This window comes from Felis catus, chromosome A1 (assembly GCF_018350175.1).
Source record: "Felis catus isolate Fca126 chromosome A1, F.catus_Fca126_mat1.0, whole genome shotgun sequence".
Classification (NCBI taxonomy): Eukaryota; Metazoa; Chordata; class Mammalia; order Carnivora; family Felidae; genus Felis; species Felis catus.
The window spans coordinates 5,327,315-5,347,812 of NC_058368.1; the positions used below are offsets into that span (position 1 = coordinate 5,327,315).

General features: G+C 41.2%; 1 protein-coding gene across 12 annotated transcripts in view; it reads left to right on the top strand.

Moving 5' to 3' along the window:
* ATP8A2 (ATPase phospholipid transporting 8A2) overlaps positions 1–20,498 on the top strand; it is a 633,649-nt gene that overhangs the window by 159,054 nt on the left and 454,097 nt on the right. For all 12 annotated transcript variants that reach the window (XM_006927173.5, XM_023250034.2, XM_019820599.3 and 9 more), the window contains exons 11-16: positions 928–1,093; positions 6,036–6,163; positions 7,002–7,079; positions 10,258–10,346; positions 14,809–14,853; positions 16,994–17,069. In XM_006927173.5, the coding sequence (XP_006927235.1) occupies positions 928–1,093; positions 6,036–6,163; positions 7,002–7,079; positions 10,258–10,346; positions 14,809–14,853; positions 16,994–17,069 (582 nt within the window). The remainder of the gene's footprint in view (positions 1–927; positions 1,094–6,035; positions 6,164–7,001; positions 7,080–10,257; positions 10,347–14,808; positions 14,854–16,993; positions 17,070–20,498) is intronic.

Consider the following 20,498-nt stretch of genomic DNA (forward strand, 5'->3'; position numbering starts at 1 on the left):
GGAACCATTCATTGTTTTCCCCGGCGCAATTAGAATCAGAATTTTTAGTAAAATGACTTCAGGTGCATAACTGTCCAGTGTGAACAGTTCTACTGACTTTTCCAGTGCTAAGAGGAAGTAGTCCCAAATTTTCTACCTGATAAGCAGCGGTCCTTGAATCCGGCTTTAACGAATCTTTCTAAACTGACTTGCCGACACTGGCCTCTGTCTGAGCTGGGATGGTTTCCCCATTGGCAGTCAGGAATTAGACCGTACATGTTTGTTGATGGTTAGGCTGTCTTCCACTTTTGTCTTACTTTCCTCTCTACATTTTGTTTATAATTCAAGACTGCACTCAGATTTCTCATGACCACTAGAGTTTTCCTCATGTACCTGCTTGTTCCTTGTTCAGTTTTCCAAATGAGCCCTTTGTCCATTCATTTTGACACCTAACCATGTCAACACCTATTTTGCATTTTCGGTGTCTGTGTGTCTGTGTAGGTCTTTTTTTCCCTCCATTTTGAGGGGAAAATACATACTTGAAAAATAGTTCTTTGTATTTTAATCGTAGAGCTATATTACTTTGGACATTCACTCTAGATTCTTATGGTATGGAATCTTTAAGTTTCTCTTGCATTAAAAACATCCTGTTTTAAACTGACTTTAAATGATTTAGAACTTGTTTTCTAAGATTGCAAAAGTAGCCAATTTTGTACTAAAATGTAATCATAAGTACAGATTGAAGCATGAAGAGTTGAAATGTGTTCTTTATTTCAAACATTGTTGATTCAGGAGTGCGGTGCACTTTTTAATTCCATTGGTTATTGGGAAAAAAACAGTCTTTTACTTTTTATGTGTTGAATTTGGTTAACTTGCCTCCTTTTCTCCCCACTCCTTAACCTCAAACCTGTTCTGTGACACTTACTGATTTTCACTGCTGTTGTACAGAATTCCACAAAAGCACCTCTCAAAAGATCGAATGTTGAGAAAGTGACCAATGTGCAGATCCTGGTGTTGTTTGGCATCCTCTTGGTCATGGCCTTGGTGAGCTCGGTGGGGGCCCTGTACTGGAATGGGTCTCAAGGTGGAAAGAACTGGTACATCAAGAAGATGGGTAAGTGTCTGGATGGAGTGCTTGTTGAAGTAAGACTAAACCAGTTTTGGAGAATCCTTTCAAGTACGGTTTATGTGGGTGGCCATGCCCATCCTTCATTCTTTTGGCTACTCTCTATAAGGCCAGACTTTTTGGAAGATGAGGAGTCATGTGATGAAATGAAGATTGACATATTTGGGGATTGTTTTATATTCAAATGATTATATTTTTAATGATTTTTTTGAGTTACTTTCTTAGTGGTTGCTCTTAGGGATTAATGTCTCAGTTTATGGGCATCTGCCTCTAATACTAACTTAATTCCAGTAAAATACAGAAATTTTACTCCAGTATGGATTCATTTCTTTGCCTGCTTTGTGCTATTATCATATAAATCAGGTCTATGTTATCAACCTAGTAATACGTTGTTATGGTTGTTGCTTTATATAATCTAGTGTCTATTAAGCAAAAAGAAAAAAAATGTAGAGTTGTTTTACATTAACCTACCTATTTACTATTTCTGGTACTCTTTTATTTCTTCCTGTAGATTTGAGTTACCAGCTTGTGTTACTTCTTTGCTTCATAATAGCTTGGTCCTCTGATTCCTTTGTGCTGTCCTATATTACATCTGTATATAAGTCCAACGGTGCAATTTGCCGTGTTTTTTTAAATCCCAAAGAAAGGATAAAGAGAAGTACTTGTGTAATTACTTGTACTGATATCCTTTGTTCATATGGATTTAATTCCTGTCTGGTGTCCCTTCCTTTCATCCCGGAGAATTTCCATTGGTATTTCTTGTAAGGCAGACTGGATAGCAACCAATTCTGTTTTCATCTTGGAATGAGTTTCTCCTTTGTGTTTGAAGCAGAGTTTTGCTGCTACAGGATTCTTGTAGAATTCTTGGTTGGTCTTCTTTTCCTACCAGTACCTTGCACATGCCATCTCACTGCCTTCTGGCCTCTGTTGTACTGATGAGAAGTCAGCTGTTAATCCTACTAAGTTTCCCCTTGTATGTGAGTGATTTTCCTGTTGCTGCTTTCAAAATTGTCCCGGGTTTTCAGTAATTTTGAGTTTCTTTCATTTGGAGTTTGGTGAGCTTTCTGGATGTGTCCATTAATATTTTTCATCAAGCGTGGGAAGTTTTTTAGCTACGATTTATTCAAATATTGTTTCTGCCACATCTTCACTTCCTTCTCTTTCTGGCAGTTCCATTATGCACGTATTGGTCCACATGATGGGACTTTATTAGGCTCTGTTAGTTTTTCTTATTCCGTTTTCTTTCTGTTCTTCAAATTGGGTAATCTCTGTTGATCTGCATTCAAGTTTGTCTGTTACTCTCCTCTGCTGCCTCACGTCTGGTCAGCTTCACGGGGATTTCTTTAATTTCAATGATCATACTTTTCCGTTTCAGAATTTCCTTTTGGTTCTTCTCTTTTTATCAGTGTTCTCTGATCAGTCGTTGTCATCGTACTTTTAATTCTTTAAACAGTTTCTTTTAGTTCTTTATAATAGCTTTGAAGTCTTTGGTCCATCATTTGGGTCCCCCTCAGAGGCATTTCTTTTTGTCTTGTTTCCTTGTATGTTTCATATTTTGCTGTTGGTTGTTGAAACCTGGGTGCTTTAGATAATATGTTGCAGCAATTCAGGACGGTTTCCTCTTCCTCCTGGGGTTTGTTGCTGTTTTTTGTTTACCTGTTTAGTGACTTGCCTGGAAAAATTCTGTAAAGTGTTTTCTCCTGCCTCTTACTGCTCAGTTTTAGTCCCATGTTTTGAAAACTGTTGAGATGTATAGTTTAAGCTATATCAAGGTTTTTAGTATATTCCTATTTGTGCTACCTTTAGCCCTTACCTAACTTGAATGTTTTCATCACTGCAGAAAGAAACCCTATCCTCGTTAGCACTCACTCTTCTTGGTTTTATCTTTAAGCCTGGATTCCTAGGGTCAGCGTAGCTTAGGGGTCATGCAGTGATTGGTCAGAGGTTGTGCTTAAACGCCTTGAGATAGTAAGGTCGTGCTAAAACTCCTTTGTTGTTTGATCTGTGTGTGGCTGTGGAATACCTTCAGTGTTTGGGGAATTTAAAGTCTGACCATATTCAGCCGGGGACTGGTAGTTCGTAAGTCTCTCCTAAGCAAGTGCAGCCTTGTGCATGGACGTGATTTTCCGGACCACCAGGGTGGAGTGTGATCTTTCCAAGGTTTTTTCGGTCATTTATTTCCCCAGATATCCCTTTTTGATTTCTAGCTGGCCTTCTGTTTTGTTTGCTCCTACTAGTACCGTGAGATGTACGTCTTCCCTGATTGTTAGCCCCTGGGATCCCTATTCTTTGTGGCAGTGCCCTCGGCATGGCGGTTTTCGTGCTGTGTTCCAAATAATGACATCTTCCTCAGGCTAGTCCTGTCCTGACAACCTGCCTTCCTCTGGAGTTGCGGCCTGCCTCACCCTGGGATAGAATTTCTCATGGAGCTGGGGCCGGGGGTGTGAGAGCCGCAAGTCCCGTCTACCCACCCCGAACAGAATTTGAGCATCATGGCTCAAAGGGAAAGAAGAGGGAAATAGCCTCTGACTTAAATGCCAGAAGTTTCCACTTAGATTAAGTAGATATTTTTAAATGCATGCTTTTGAATTTTTTTTTGCAGGCACTGTGATTAATTTCCAAGCACTTTAACTACTTGTTTTTCATAATTTTGTCCAGTTCTATTGCTTCCTGTTTTGAGAGATTTGCTAAGCTTCTTATAGAGCAATTCCAGAAGACAAATCAATTTAATGAAAAAATATTGAGAACTAAATTTGAATTTTAAAACTTTTGAATCTTTTCTTGAAGTTTTTGTTATTCCTATCTTTAAATGTATTTTGGTTAAACTGCCAAAATATTTTTTTCCTTTTTCTAATTATCTCATGCAGAAAAATCAAACGCTTTTAACTGCTCAGGAGAACTATTGTTGCAACTTTTACACGTATGACCAGGACTCGAGTTGTAGGTTGGATCAAAACCCTTGGTTTTGTTCTTAAAATTTGGATTTGGACTGTATTATATGTCTAGCTTCAAATATGAAGACCGATACTTTCTGTACATACATAGTTTCAAAATATCATGATATGGATAAATAAACAGCATTGGCCACTATCTTGGTATACAGGATTTGTGGGAACTGGCACTTAAATTGCCTAATGGGGTGCCTGGGTGGCTCAGTTGGTTAAGCGTCCAACTTTGACTCAGGTCATGATGTCGTGATTCATGAGTTCAAGCCTCCCATCGGGCTGTGGGCTGACTGGTTGGAGCCTGTGTCTCCCTCTCTTTCTGCCCTTCCCCCACTCTCAGAAATAAACATTAAAATGAATAAGTAGCCTAATGTCAAATTCCAGTACTAGCTGCATGATTTATGGTGGAAGAATGGTCTCTCTGTCCCACCCATAATGCTCTCTGCTTTGTTTTCCTATGGAAAAGTTGGCGTAGCTCTGGCAAGAGCCGTCGGACTTCATGTTCGCATTGTCGGTCTTGGAGCTATGACTTCATCTTCTGTCAGCTTCTGTCCTCGCTCACCTCCACTTGATTGCTTTTGTTTGGCTGAATGAACTTTTATGCATAGGGTCTCTCCTGAATGTACTCTACTTACTGACACTGTCTGTGATGATCCGAAGCAATTTTCGGCCTGTATTGAAACCTGACATTTGAAATTTCTTAATACGCGATTCTCATCGGCAGCTCTTCCTGAGCAAATTAAACCTCGGGGACATTTGTTGACTATTGGTACTTAGAGATGCTGTTTAGCAACTATATAATTCAAAAGAACAAGATAGCAAAGTGACATGTTAGAAAGAAAAGAAGCATTTGGCAGGGAAAATAGAAGCCTTGGTGGGTGAGAAGAAGTGAAGGGTTGGGGCGAAGGTCACAACAGCCACTGACCAGCTTGTGCCCCCTCCCTGTCATCCTTCACCAGCCCTTTATCTTGCCATCACAACTACCCTCTAGAACTCTACAGCTGAGTCAAACCACCACCATTGGACTAATGTCCTGGGGAGGAAAAACTCAACTGGGGCTTCAAGTCCCTACAAACTACTAATCTCCAATCCTAGCCTTTGCTTTCTTGAAACACCCATTCCCCTCAAGAGGCATTTTTAAATCCAAACCTTCAGCCGGCTGCAATCCTCCCTCCCCCCTTGCCAAGTTAAGATCATACCACTTTTTCCTTCAACCAGAGTGTCATGCTCATTAGGAAAAGAACTTTTCTCTTTTGATACGGACCTCTTTTCCCTCTCCTGGTCCCTTTTCGTGGCCACACTGACCCTACTTCTGCCTTGGATTCTGTCCTCTAGGGGTCTTGTTCCATCCTTAGGGGTCCTCCTCTGTTAAGATTTCCTTCTCTTACCTTCAGTAAATAGGCTCAAGTCTTCCTACCTCTCTCTCTTTGCCCGCCACCAGTGACACTTGTTTTTTTGTACCTTACACACTCTTTGGAGGATTCCAAATAGACTCTGACCTTATTAGCGAGGTCGTAGATATTCCTTACAGCCATTTGAAATGCCTACTTTCTTTTCTACATCCTTTTTAGTTAGCTGTCTTGTCTCTTTCTGCCAAAACTGGACTAAAGCCTCCTCTGGATGGCCTTCAGCGACTATGCCTTCCCATTGAAAAACCTCCTGTCCGGGTTTCAGCAGTGCCCTACGAACTCCTCCTTCAGTAGATGTAGCCTGCTGCATGGACGGTGAGGGGCGTGCTGGCTCCTGCTTCCTCTCCTCCCCCACAACCTCCTGTTAGAAGCCAGCTCTCTGGTGGAAGGGATTCTATTAACAGTCTTGGTATGCACTGTATGCCACGTAGTAGGTGCTCACAGTGTTGTAACTCGGAGCTCTCAATTTATACATAAACCACGAACGTCTTTTAGAAAAGTTCCACAAGAATAAAGGAAAGGGAAACCGAGTGGAGACGAACTAAAGCTCACAGATGCTCTGCTTTTCTTCCACAGACACGACCTCGGATAATTTCGGCTATAACCTGTTGACGTTCATCATCTTGTACAACAATCTGATTCCCATCAGTCTGTTGGTGACTCTTGAGGTTGTGAAATACACTCAAGCCCTTTTTATAAACTGGGTGAGTATCACAGCAGAGCTTCAAAGTTGGGTGACTGGAGCAAGGTCAACCAGTGTTTTCTCCCGTTGGCTCAGAGCCTCTCAGGCGAGCTCCCAGGAAAGGAAGAACGTGGTTAATTTAGGATTGGGTCTGGGACTTAAACTGGCCAGGCGACTGGCAGGGGGTCTCTGGCAAGGCTGTCGCTGAGCCGGTGGTGGCAAGGACTAGTTGCCTGGGACCTCCGCCTCCCGGTCTGTGAAAGGGGAGGACATGGGTGCCCATTCAGGGGGTCCTTGTGAGGATTAAGTGAGATAATGGAGGCAGAGTGCTCAGCGGGCGCATGAGTGGGGACGAAGTGGCTGCAAACGCGTTCCTGCGTTTACAGTCTAATTAGTGCCGCAGGAAAGGTCTCGTAGGTGTGTCTGTTTTAGTGTGCACCATATATCAAATTCACCGTGACCATCTACACTTGGATTCTGTTGTGAGAGTGGAGGTGGAATTTCTCGGGAGCTACCGTGGCTATTAAGCAGTGAACTTCAGCCAGTGCTTGTAGACTGGGCGCCTTCCTGTGCATTGTTATTTGATCTTGCCGGCAACCCTGTGAATGAGGTATTGGCTGATCACAAGCATGGGTTGGACTAGGTCATGCAGTGATCGTCTTGCAACCAAATCTTCTGTGTATAAATTGCATATTGTCTTCTATCACAGTGTTCTCTATACTAATGGCCATTGTACTTCCCCACCCAAATGAGCATTTATACTATCAGTTGTAGCCGCTTTTCTGTGTTGATCTGAGTGAAGGACTAATGGTATTTATTTTCTGAAACGTCCTCCCCACCCCACTCTCTCTCTCTCTTAGGACACAGATATGTATTATCTAGGAAATGACACCCCTGCGATGGCCAGGACCTCAAACCTTAATGAAGAGCTGGGGCAGGTGAGAGCTTCTCTGGGAACTTTGGTAGTGGTGGCACGAGCATCTGGGGAGGCCAGTGCTAGAACCATCAGACATTTTGGAAAAATAGTTCTCTGGGAATGTGGTTTTGATGTCTGAAGATATATATCTATATCTATATACATCTATGTATAGATATATATATAATATTGAAAGTACAATATTACTAAATAGAAATGTTAGTTGGTTTTCACCTGCTTTTTTGAGGCATCAGTGTATTTTATTACCTAGAAGGTACCTGCAAAAAAATTAACACAAAAACTAAAGTGCAACATTAGTTTGGATATTAACATTGTTTATCAGGAGGAAATGATGGGGAAAACCATGATTCAGACATGCAGGTATTGGGTAACCTTACAAAACATGAGGGAACTAATTTGAAGGGACGTAAATCTATTACGTTTCTCGCATGTTTTAGATTTTGTTTCTGGAACATTCCGGGGAACGAGTTTCTTTTCTGCTCTCACCTTTGAAACCCCTGTTGCCTTTAATGAGTTGTGTTTGCATTTTATCTTCATCCTGTGTTGAAATTACTGTAAGGAACGCCCTCTTTTGAACACATTGGAATTAAAGGTTGTAATTTCCTTTTATACATCTTATTTAAACCTCCCAACAGCCCTGTAAGGTGGGTGCTATATATATATGTCAGACTAAATTTGCCTCCTCTTTGAATGCTTTTTTAGTTTTTCAGGTAAAGTTAATCTCTCTTCCGTGTCTCCATGACAGTCTCTCCAAATGTAAAAACAGTAAAATGAGAGACACGATAGTGACGTGGTATCTATTTCTGTCCTGAACCTTTCGAGTCTATTCGAGGGTGTGGATGTGCCCAATATGAAGTCTTTGGTTGCCTTGGTCATAGTCTAACACGGTGCTCAGTTGATCGTTGTTCTCAGGACCCGTTAAGTTGGATCCGAGTAATTGATGGATTACAAGTGCTCAAGTTGTACCCAGGATAATAATTCATCCTGATTGGGAATATGGGAAAAGTTTGCTTGGGGTCAAGCTCTACCTAGTTTTGACTTGGAACTTAAGGGTAAGTTAAAATTCAACAGGCAGAATGAGAGCAAATCTTGATAATTCCTTCTTAGAAAACTTTCATTTTTAACGTTGTGATATAATATTTTAATTTTTAAAAAAGAGGGGCAGAAGGAAACTCTGCTTATTGGAAGGCTGATTCTACTGAATTTTTTATACCCCTAGACCTACTGCATGTAAAAACTTACTTACAGGGACACCTGGGTGGCTCAGTCGGTTGAGCATCCCAATCTTGGTTTTGGCTCAGGTTCGTGAGTTCAAGCCCCTCATTGGGCTCTGTGCTGGAAGCACAGAGCCTGCTTGGGATTCTCTCCAGCTCTCTCTGCCCCTCACCCACTCACACTGTTTCTGTCTCTCTCAAAATAAATAAGTAAACTTAAAAAAAAAACTTATGGGGGCGCCTGGGTGGCGCAGTTGGTTAAGCGTCCAACTTCAGCCAGGTCACGATCTCGCGGTCTGTGAGTTCGAGCCCCGCGTCACGCTCTGGGCTGATGGCTCGGAGCCTGGAGCCTGTTTCCGATTCTGTGTCTCCCTCTCTCTCTCTGCCCCTCCCCCGTTCATGCTCTGTCTCTCTCTGTCCCAAAAATAAATAAACGTTGAAAAGAAAATTGTTTAATAAAAAAAAAAAAAAAAAAAACAAAAAAACTTATGGTTGAAGCATTAATTACCCATACTTTACTGATTTTTATTTCTATGTAATATTTGACTTCTTTAGGAACATTACTAATTTTCCTTTACTTGAAGACCCTTTGATTGCTTTAAAAATAATTCTTAGTGCATTTGCTTCTATCGTTTCATTAAGAGAAAGTACAGAATAAATATTCACACATTAATCCCTCTTCCATAAAATAGTAAAGCATGGCTTCCCCCTTGTGATCCCTGGAGTACATCCAGTAGCCATCATGGCCCCTCTTTAGAAAATTACCGAGAAACTGGAATTTTTACAGGAGACAATTCTGTTAATTATTCTCCCTTCACCAATCCATGACCTCATTTCCCAGATGTTCTGTATCTTCTGGCCAAACGCTTTGTTTCATAGATGTGGAAAGCGGGGCCCAGAAGGAGGAGGTGACTTTCCCAGAGTCCACATTAACTAGTTTGTGTCCAGAGCCTGAACTGGGCAGCCATCCTCCGATGCTCTTGAGCTGTTTTCCCTCTTCCCCGTCACATCCACTGGAGAGAACGTAACTCGCACAGCACATGTGCATTTGGAGTTCATCTCTTTTCCATTCAGCTAATCGTGACCTCTAGAAATTTCTCTTTTCACCTTTGTGTATTGGGAGCTTTGTGTGTTCAATCTGTAAAACTTTGTATCTCAGAAGGTTCTATAATCTATAGCACGTCTATGCTGCCTTCGTGTAATCTTAACTGTTACTGTGATGGAGGACCTTCATGTTTGTTCTGTGTTGTTTCGGGATATGCTTTCCTAATCCAATTAGGAGTGGAGTGAGAAAAAATGTCTTGAGGGTTGCCCAAGTCTGAGCTTGTTGTCTTGATATATTGAACGCTTAGACCAGGGTGCCGTATGAGATCGTGGGACTGTCCTGGAGAGTGATGTGTCCTTGTGGAAGGACCTGGTGCTTGTGCTTAGAGATGGATGTGGCAGCAGGACTGTTATCGAGGCCCCTCCTTGGCACGTTTCCACACAACTGCATTCTAGGCTTGGTTAGTGGACAAGGCTTTCTTGTTTTGTTTGTTTGTTTTTTAATTAAATATTTATTTACTTTGGGGGGAGGTAGAGAGTGAGCAGGGGAGGGGCAGAGAGAGAGGGAGACACAGAATCCGAAGCAGGCTCCAGGCTCTGAGCCGTCAGCACAGAGCCCGACGTGGGGCTTGAACTCACAGAGAGCAAGATCATGACCTGAGCCGAAGTCGGACACTTAACCTATTGAGCCACCCAGGTGCCCCAGTGGTCTAGCATTAAACGTATTTATATATTTAATATATAATTATAAAATATGTTGTAACGTTATAATATATATAATTATAAAACGTGTTTTAGTTGCTTTGAGGGAATTTACCTTTTAAAATTAATGGAGATTTTTGAAAAATAGAGAAGGAAAGACTATTTGTGTTGATATCTGACTACAGTTTTGATGTACATCTCTTCCGTTCTTTGATTTAGGTGAAATACCTATTTTCTGATAAAACTGGAACTCTTACATGCAATATCATGAACTTCAAGAAGTGCAGCATTGCTGGGGTAACCTATGGGTAAGTTTGTTTATCGCTTAAAATTTGATTTGCATTCTTCCAGCAAAACAACTTTATTTTTAGTTGCTTAGTCAAATACCTTTTTGGTATTTGGAAAGGATATTTGTAAGAGATTTAGATATGTAGTAACTACTGAATGGGTTTAAAATGTAATGGGTCCCAACTTTGAACCGTTAACACAGTTTATTTCTGCAAATATTTACCTGGTAAGAAATCCCTGGATTTAATGTTATAAATTTAATTTTAAAACTTTAATTCTATAAATTTAACTTCTTTAAATTTATAACCTAATAATTATAAATGTCTTACTCCTATTTTTACCTGAATGCCTTTTTTTTTTTTTATTGATGTATAGCTGGCATGTAACTTTGTTAGTTTCAGATGTATTACATAGTGATTCAGTGCTGGTATATATTGCAAAATGGTCCCCACAGTAAGTTTAGTTAACATCTGTCACCACACATAGTTACAAAATTTGTTTCTTTCTTGCGCTGCAGCTTTGAAGGTCTATTCTTTTAGCAACTTTCAAATATGCAGTATAGTATTTATTATTAACTACAGTCACAATGTTGTAGGTTAAATCCCCATGACTTATTTTATAAGCGGATGTTTATCTTTTGCACCTTTCACCCATTTTGACCACTCCCCACCCCTTGTTTCTGGCAACCACTAACCTGTTCTCTGTATCTGTGAGCTTGCTTGCTTTGTTTGTTTGTTTGTTTATTTTGATTTCACTAAGATCATGTGGGATTTGTCTTTCTCTGGCTGGCTGGTTTCACTTAATACTTTCAGGGTCCATCCATGTTGTCACAAATAGCAAGATTTCCTTTTTTATGGCTGAGTAATATTGTCTTGTACATATGTACCATATTTTCTTTATCCTTTCATCCATTTATAGACAGGATGTCTTGACTATGTAAATAATGCTGCAGTGAACATGGGGTGCAGATATCATTTTGAGTTTGTGTTTTTATCTTCTTAATACCCAGAATCTTTCATAAATACCCAGAATTGGAATTGCTGGGTCATATGGTGGTTTTATTTTTAAGTTTTTGAGGAACTTCCATATGGTTCTCCATAGCAGTTACACCAATATACAGTCCCACCAGAAGCACACAAGAGTTTCCTTTCCTCCACCTCTTTGCCAACACGTCTTATTTCTTGTAACCATTCGAACAGGTAGGAGATGATAGCTCATTGTGGTTTTGATTTTCATTTACATGATGGTTAACACCTCTTCATGTACCTGTTGGCCACCTGTTTGTATTCTTTAGAAAAATGTCAATTCAGATCTTCTGCCCGTTGTAAAAACATGTTTATTTTTGAGAGAGCAAGTGAGCATGGGTGGAGGAGGGGAAGAGAGAGAGGGAGATAGAGGACCCAAAGTGGGCTCTGCGTGGACAGCAGAGAGCCTGATATGCGGCTCGAGATCATGATCTCAACCGAAGTCAGAAGCTTAACCCATTGAGCCACCCAGACATCCCTCCTTCTGCTCATTTAAAAAAAAAATTTTAATGTTTATTTACTTTTGAGAGACAGAGAGAGACAGAGTGTGAGCGGGTGAGGGGCAGAGAGAGGGAGACACAGAATCCGAAGCAGGCTCCAGGCTCCAAGCTGTCAGCACAGAGCCCGACGCGGGGCTCGAACTCACAAACTGTTGAGATCATGACCTGAGCCGAAGTTGGACACTCAGCCGACGGAGCCACCCAGCCTCCCTTCTCCTGCTCATTTTTAATCAGATTATTATTTTTTTTTCCATTGAGTTGCATGAGTTCTTTATATATTTTAGATATTAACTCCTTACCACGTATATGATGTTCATATATTTTCTTCGATTCAGTAGGTGGCCTTTTCATTTTGTTGATGGCTTCCTTTGATGTGCAGAAGCTTTGTAGTTTGGTGTAGTCCCACTTGTTTATTTTTGCTTTTTGCTGCCTTCGCTTTTGGTGTCAGATCCAAAAAAATCATCACCAAGATCAATGTCTAGGAGCTTATACCTGTATTTACTTGCAGGAGTTTTATGGTTTCAAGTCTAACGTTCAAGTCTGTAGTCCATTCTGAGTGAATTTTTGTGTATGGTGTAAGATAGCTGTCCAGTTTGTTGAAGAGATTTATCCATTTATTGAAGAGATTGTCCTTTCTCTGTTATGTATTCTTGGCACTTTTGTCAGAAATTAAGTGACCATATTGCATGGGTTCATTTCTGGGCTCTCCTTTCTGTTCCATTGATATCTGTGTCTGTTTTTATGCCAGTGCTATCCTGTTTTGAGTACTGTAGCTTTGTAATATAGTCTGAAACCAGGCTGTGTCACGTCCCTGGCTTTGTTCTTGTTTTTCGAGATTGCTTTGGCAATTTAGGTCTTTTGTAGTTCCATACAAATTATAATTATTTGTTGTTTCTGTGAAAAATGCTATTGGAATTTAAATGGGAATTAGATTGACTCTGTAGATTGCTTTGGTTTGTACAGACATGTTGACAGTAAATTCTTCTCATCCATGGACATGGAATATCTTAATATTTATTTGAGTCTTTGTATTCTTTCATGTCTTACGGCTTTCAGTGTGTCAGGTTTTGCATCGCCTTGGTTGAGATTTTTAAATTTCTCTTATGATTCAGTGTTAGTCTGTAGAAATACAACCGACCTTTGCTAAATTCATTTGTTTTAATAGTTACTTGGTGGACTCTTACAATTTTCTATATATAGTATCGTGTCATCCGCAATTAGTGACAATTTTACTTCTCTCTGAATTGCCTGATTGCTGTGGCTGGGATATCCAGTGCTGTGTTGAATAAAAGTGGCAAGAGTGGCCATCTTTGTTTGGTTCCTGATTTTAGAGGAAAAGCTTTCGGCTTTTCACTATTATGATGTTAGCTGTGGGCTTGTCACACGCGACCTTTATTATGTTGAGGTATGTTCCCTCTGTAGCCATTTTGTTGAGAATGTTTGTCATAAATGGATGTTGAATTTTGTCTAATACTTTTTCTACATGTAGTGAGATGATCATATGATATTTATCCTTCATTTTGTTAATGTTGTGTGTCACATTGATGGAATATAGATGTTGAACCGTCCTTGTATCCTGGAATAAATCCCAAGTGATCATGGTGCATGATTTTTTTTAACGTATTATTATATTCAGTTTGATAATACTTTGTTGAGGATATTTGCATCTGTGTTCACCAGGGGTACTGGCCTCTAATTTTCTTGTGGTGCCCTTAACTGGTTTTGGTATCAGGGTAATGCTGACATTGTAAAAACAGTTTGGGAGGTTCTCTCCTTTTCTGTTTTTTTAGGAAGAGTTTGATAAGTATTGGTATTCTTCTTTGAATGTTTGGGAGAATTCACTAGTGAAGTTGTCTGGATGTGACTTTTGATTGTTAGGCTATTGATTACTGACTTGATCTCCTTACTAGTAGTCAATCTAAGATTTTCTATTTCATCATAATTCAGTCTTGATATGTTGTAGGTTTCTAGGTGCTTATCCATTTATTTCTTATCTGTTGTCCAATTTCTTGGCTTATAATTATTGATAGTATCTCTTATGAGCCTTCATATTTCTATTGTATCACTTCTTTCATTACTGATTTTGAGTCCTGCTTTTTTCTGCTGAGTCTAGCTAAAGGTTTGCCAATTTTGTTTATCTTTTTTTTTTTTTAATTTTTTTTTCAACGTTTATTTATTTTTTGGGGGACAGAGAGAGACAGAGCATGAACGGGGGAGGGGCAGAGAGAGAGGGAGACACAGAATTGGAAACAGGCTCCAGGCTCTGAGCCATCAGCCCAGAGCCTGACGTGGGGCTCGAACTCACGGACCGCGAGATCGTGACCTGGCTGAAGTCGGACGCTTAACCGACTGTGCCACCCAGGCGCCCCTTGTTTATCTTTTTAAGAACCAGCTCATAGTTTCATTGATCTTTTCTTTTTTTTTCCTCTATTTTGTTAATTTCTGCTCTAATCTTTGCTACTTTCTTCCTTATGCTAAGGAAGTTAGTGTACTAAGGATGTTGTGTCATTTGTTCTTTTTCGAGTTTTTTGAGGTATAAAACTAGGTAATTTGGGATTTTTCTTGATTTTTCGTGCAGGCATTTATCGCTGTGAACTTCCTTCTTAGAATTGCTTCTGCTACATCCCATAAGCTTTACTATGTTGTATTTCCATTTTCTTTTGTCTACCCGTGTTTTTTTTTTTTTTTTATTTCTCTTTTGATTTCTTCTTTGACCCATTCATTGTTCAGTAGTGTGTTGTGTAATCTCCGCATATTTTTGAATTTTCAGTTTCATTCTGGTAATTGAGTTCTGGTCCTACCATTATGGTTGAAAATGATGCCTGATGTGACGTAAGTTTCCTTGAATTTGTGAAGATTCGTCTCGTGCCTAATATATGATCTGTCCCGGAGAATGTTTTGTGTGAGTGCCTCCCTTGATCAGTTTTATGAACACTCTGTTTCCCTTTCTCTGGCAGTCATTTTCCGGAGTTGACAAGAGAACCATCCTCAGATGATTTTTGGTAAGTGGATTCTAGCACTTCTTGATGTCTTAGTGGGAAGGGTTTTGGAACAATTCTATATCGTCATTTTCGCTTAAATATTTTGTTAATAAAAGTTTCATATTTCTTTTTCCAAGAGAGAACCAAACTAAAATTAAACATGAATATGCTTTTAAAAGTAATAGCGGAACTACAAGGATTTTTTATTTTTATTTATTTATTTTTAACATTTATTTTTGAGACAGAGACAGAGCATGAACGGGGGAGGGGCAGAGAGAGAGGGAGACACAGAATCTGAAGCAGGCTCCAGGCTCTGAGCCATCAGCCCAGAGCCCGATGCGGGGCTCGAACTCACGGACCATGAGATCATGACCTGAGTTGAAGTCGGATGCTTAACCGACTGGGCCACCCAGGCGCCCTGGAACTACAAGGATTTAACAAAAAATAGCCAGTCCTTCGCTTGATACCTTCCATACTTCCTGCTTCCCAGCATAATGTCTTCAAAGTTGTGTCATACGTATTGTAGCCTGTATCAGAATTCTTGACATGGAAGGCTGAATCATATTCCATTGTCTGTATATACCACATTTTGTATAACCCTTCATCTGTTGATGGGCATTTGGTTTTTTCCTACTCTTGCCTGGTGCGTTTAATGCTGCCGTGCACATTGGTATAGAAGTATCTGGTCTCTGCTTTTAATTATTACGGGTATATACCCTGAAAGCGGGATTGGCGGGTCGTGTGGTAGTTTTATGTTTGATTTTTTGAGGAGCCACCAAACTGTTTTCCACAGCAGCTCCACCATTTATATTTCTGGCAGCAACACACATTTTCCCCACATCCTCGTAACACGTGTTAATTTCTGTTTTTGTTTTCAGGTACACAATAGCCATCTCAATGGGTGTGAAATGGTATCTCATTGTGGTCTTGATTGGCATTTCCCTTAGGACTAGTGATGGTGTGTGCTCATGTTTTAAGATTTATATACTAACAAAGCTGATTGGTAGGGCTACATGGGCAGGGGAGACCACGCAGTTGATGACTGACTGGTTTCCCTGTGGGATGATCGGCCGGGACCTGCAGTTTTAGTAGAGAATCTTTGGATGTCAGCCTTGGTCTTCTATGTGATCAGTCGTCTTCTCATGAGGAGTACTCTCCAGGCTGTAAATCTGGCTGTGGCTGTTAAAGGAGCTGAGTAGAGGCAGAGAGTTGGTGGTCATGAAGGATGCACTTAAGAGTCCTGTCCTGGGAGAATTCCCTACCCTACCCCCTTGTGTGCCCCGTGTTGCTGGGTCCAAGGCTACTCTGATTTGACTTCTTCAAACTATAAACCTTCCATGGCTTTCTGAGTTCCAAAAAGTTCAGTTATCTGGCTGCATGGGATGAGGGGGAAGGTTCCTGGAGGCAGACTCTTCCTCAGATGGATCTGGAACCCCTCCTGCTTCCCACTTTCCCTTTATGGGACAGGCACCTCAGGCCGCCATTTGCTCAGCTTCCGCAAGATTCTGCTTGGGGCATCAGTTGGTGTTCTAGTCTCTTCACCGTGCAAGCTGTTGGTTTCTGCTCTGCTAAACTCCCACATCTAGAGTTCAGGCTGACCTCGGCTGTGGTCACTTCTTCTGTCGTCTTTGTTTCCAAGAAGGGGTTTCAGGAGGAAGTGGGGATACAGGAATACATTTAACCCTTCACATTTTCTTCAGTGTGATAGCACACCGCCATTGTATCAAGTGTTATCGGTTCCTTTCTCACAATGTTTGCCTCCTTCTCTCTTCTACGTATGAGTTCTGACCATAAATGAATGCCTAGATACAATACAATAATTGTTCCTATTTTACCTGCTTTGAGGTAAATACTCAGAAATTTTCCCTGGTAGACGTGAGAGAACAGCTAAAATGACAAAGTGTTGACCCCTGCCTCTGTTTTTTCTTGTAACTATGTCGTCGTTTATAATGAAAATATAAAATACTCTGCTTATAGTAAGGCTAAAGATTTTCTACCTCGAGGTCTGAAATAATATGCATTATTCCAAATCTTCAAAAGCTTAATATAAATCTATAGGCTTTTTAGGTGTGATTCTTCTTCAAGACAAATTCTTACTAGGTGTGGGTAGATTTTAAAGAAATTTTTGAACTGAATAAGTATTTTCTGTTCTCTTTCACAGCCGGATACCTCCTCCCCCTAGTGACTCATGTGACTTTGATGATCCTAGGCTCTTGAAGAACATTGAAGATCATCATGTAAGGCCACTGTTTTGCTTCTAGAATGTTCCATAGCTTATGGTGTACTTTTATTTACGTGTATGTGTGCTGCCTTGAAATTTATAATTTTGGACCTTGGGGAGGAGATGTGGTTTTACTTTTCTGGAGTTAGTATTCAGGGAAGTGATTGGAAATAAATGCTCTGTAGTTAACACTCTGCCTGGTAACGCAAAGCTGAATTAAATATGGTGGAGCTCCAAAGTCTCACGTCAAGATGAAGACGAGTCTCAATATGGAATTCGCCAACATTTCAGATTTCTCCTGCTCTTTAAGATTTCTGCAGTACCATTTCTTCACGGTTGTGCATCTAAGAGGTCATGCATTTTGAAGGACACTTGCTTTATGCTTGGACCAGGAGAATTTAGGGAAGAAAAGGAGGGCAGAAGAGCATGTTGCGTTTATAGCATCCTACCGTGTGCCAGACATTTGACGCATATTTCCTTTAGCGCTGGAGTCACCCCAGAGAAGTGATAGGAAGCTGCGTGGAAATATCGACTTGGCCAAGAGTTACCAGCAAACAAAAGTAGATATGAGACCCAGAACCTAAGTCTGGTTGATTCTTAACTCTGACATCTCATTATCTCGACTATTCTAACAAACCGGGATTAACTATAGGGTCGCCTAAATTCATTTGAAAAGCTACTTTGAAAAATACCAACTTAGAAAAGTCTTTAGGGATGAAGGCATTTTGCAACCCGTTTAATCAGTGTGAATTCCATCTGATTTTTTTTTCTGAAAAAAAAATCTAAAGTTAGGTAAACTTGAGCAAAATTAAAAGTTCATCATTCCAACATTTTGTTAAGATGCAGATCTATTTCAAACTTTCTCTAAATTCTCAGTGAGGAAATTTCCTGTTCTCTGCTGCACTTGCCCATTTGTTAACGCTGAAATCTTCCTAGGCATGATTCTCAAATGCGTGCATGTAAGGCACCCACACCCACCGGCTGGGATGCGGACTTTCTGCCTCAGTGCCCAGTGGTGCTGATGAAGTGGTCCCAGACCACACAACGGATGCTGCTGAAGTCTGTGCCCTGTATCATAGTCACAGGCATCGATGTGTTCTCTTTTTTTTTGAATTAAAAAAAAAATTTTTTTTAACGTTTATTTATTTTTGAGAGAGAGACAGAGCGTGAATAGGGAAGGGGCAGAGAGAGAGAGGGAGACACAGAATCCGAAGCAGGCTCCAGGCTCTGAGCTGTCAGCACAGAGCCCAATGCGGGGTTTGAACGTATGGACCGCGAGATCATGACCTGAGCCAAAGTCGGACGCTTAACCGACTGAGCCACCCACGCGCCCCCCCCTTTTTTTTTTTTTGAATTTTGATGGTGGCCATAGGTCCAGCTGCTAGCCTAGAGGTTCTCTGAGCTGAAGAGTGGCATCTGAGAAGAAGCTTCTGTGGAGGGTGGCAGCTTAATCACGGATATCCAAGGCTTCATGGGCACAGTGAGGGCTTGCTTTCTGAAAGAGGACTCCAGCATTCCCGAATAGTGTTTAGAGGGTATTTAGGTGACTAAATGTGTCTGTTCAAGTTGGGGTGGAGAATGGGAAAGGACGAAGGTGGAAGGGTGACCTAGAGGCTTGGGGAACTGTACTTAGTCTCCTTTCAAGTTTGTTTTCCTGGCCCAGATCCGTGGGTGAGGAAACAGCAGAGCAAGTGAGGTGAGCCTCGTGTCGGGGTCCCTCAGAATCCCAGGGAAGGCTCAGAAACGGCACGTGAGTGGATCTGAATTTAAATAAGAGACTTATTCATCTACTCATTCATTTAGCAAACAGCTTAAGGGCCTGGTTAATATCAGTCACCTTGCTAGGTACTGGGGGAAGAGACGAGTAAGAAAACATTCAGGGGATTTTTATTAGTTGGGGAAACAGATGTAAAATCATTAGGAGTCATTGTTTACCTTTGTGGCGTGGGGGGGGGGGTACGATACCTCTCCCCAAGGAAGCGATTTCATTTTGTGTAGATGGAGGAGTCTGATCTCTTTGGTGGGTGTTGGGGCTAACAGAATCGTTGAAATGTGGGCATCGTGGGCACCCACAGTGAATGGCAACTCGCATTCACCTAGAGTGTGGGCTGGTGTAGAAAATGAGTGCACAGGGGGCAAATCCTCATTTGGAGAAGAGATCGTGGGGAGACACTCTACATTTGCTGCTGGGATCCCCAATCTTGAAATCTTGAAATACTGAGCTCAGTTAATTTGTACATCCGTACAGATGTTCTCTTCAAAGCTGAACCCGTGCATGGGTGCTGTTTCTGACCATCGGTTGCATGCTCGGTCCTCTTTTGGCATTCGAGTGGAGACCTGAGATGTATCAGGATCCTCTAACAGGAGCATTTCCTGCCCCGGGGCCGATGGCATGCATTTCTGGAAGGAACCCTACTCTCTGGAGAAGTTAGTGCTGCTTTTTTTTCATCCATTGCCACCTCACCGTCTGCCGTCCTGAGCCAGATTTCCTTTCATTCCAGTGGGAAGGCCGTCGAGAGTAGTGGGGCAGGGCCAGCACTATTTTCATAAGGGAATCCCTGGCTCAGTGAGGTTATCATAAGCATCGATGAACACATGGAGACTTAAAAAAAATTTTTTTTAACGTTTATTTTTGAGACAGAGACAGAGCATGAATGGGGGAGGGGCAGAGAGAGAGGGAGACACAGAATCGGAAGCAGGCGCCAGGCTCTGAGCCATCAGCCCAGAGCCCGACGCGGGGCTCGAACTCACGGACCGTGAGATTGTGACCTGAGCCAAAGTTGGATGCTTAACCGACTGAGCCACCCAGGCGCCCCGAACACATGGAGACTTTAAAGGATATTTTAATAATCTGGACACTCAGAGTTCACTGAGGGTGTGATACGGCCATGGACTGGAGAATTTATTTTCTATTATTTTAGCAAAAGCCAACTTGCCTATGTTCACCACTTTTTAAAGGTATGCTTGAAGCCTTCTAGGGTATTCTACATCTTGGCCACTGTGTTAATTACCCCACTGACATTTAACATGTAGCTCGACTATAAATAATGAGGACCATAGGCTACAGTATTTTTCTTTCAGAAAATCGGGATTAGATTTAATGTACTTCATGGATTTTTAAAACATTTTAAGTACAGAGCCTCTGAGATCACTTGGTTATTTTGCCAAAATAGGATTGAGGAGAGGGAAGAAGCATTTCAGGATTTTAGCCTATGGATATCCCACATTCCTATCTAAACTGTCTTGGGACCGTTGACTAAAATTAAAGCATTTGGGCCAAGAGAACCTTTGCTTTCCTCCCAAGGGAATACCTCCATATGCTACAGATTTTTTGTTTTTCCTGGGTCATCATTTCTGATTTTCTGGGTCCTTTAGGACTATGTTTTAAGCTTTGTGTAGGCTGATAGCCAAGGTGGAATTTGCCTATTAAAGAATCCACCAACGG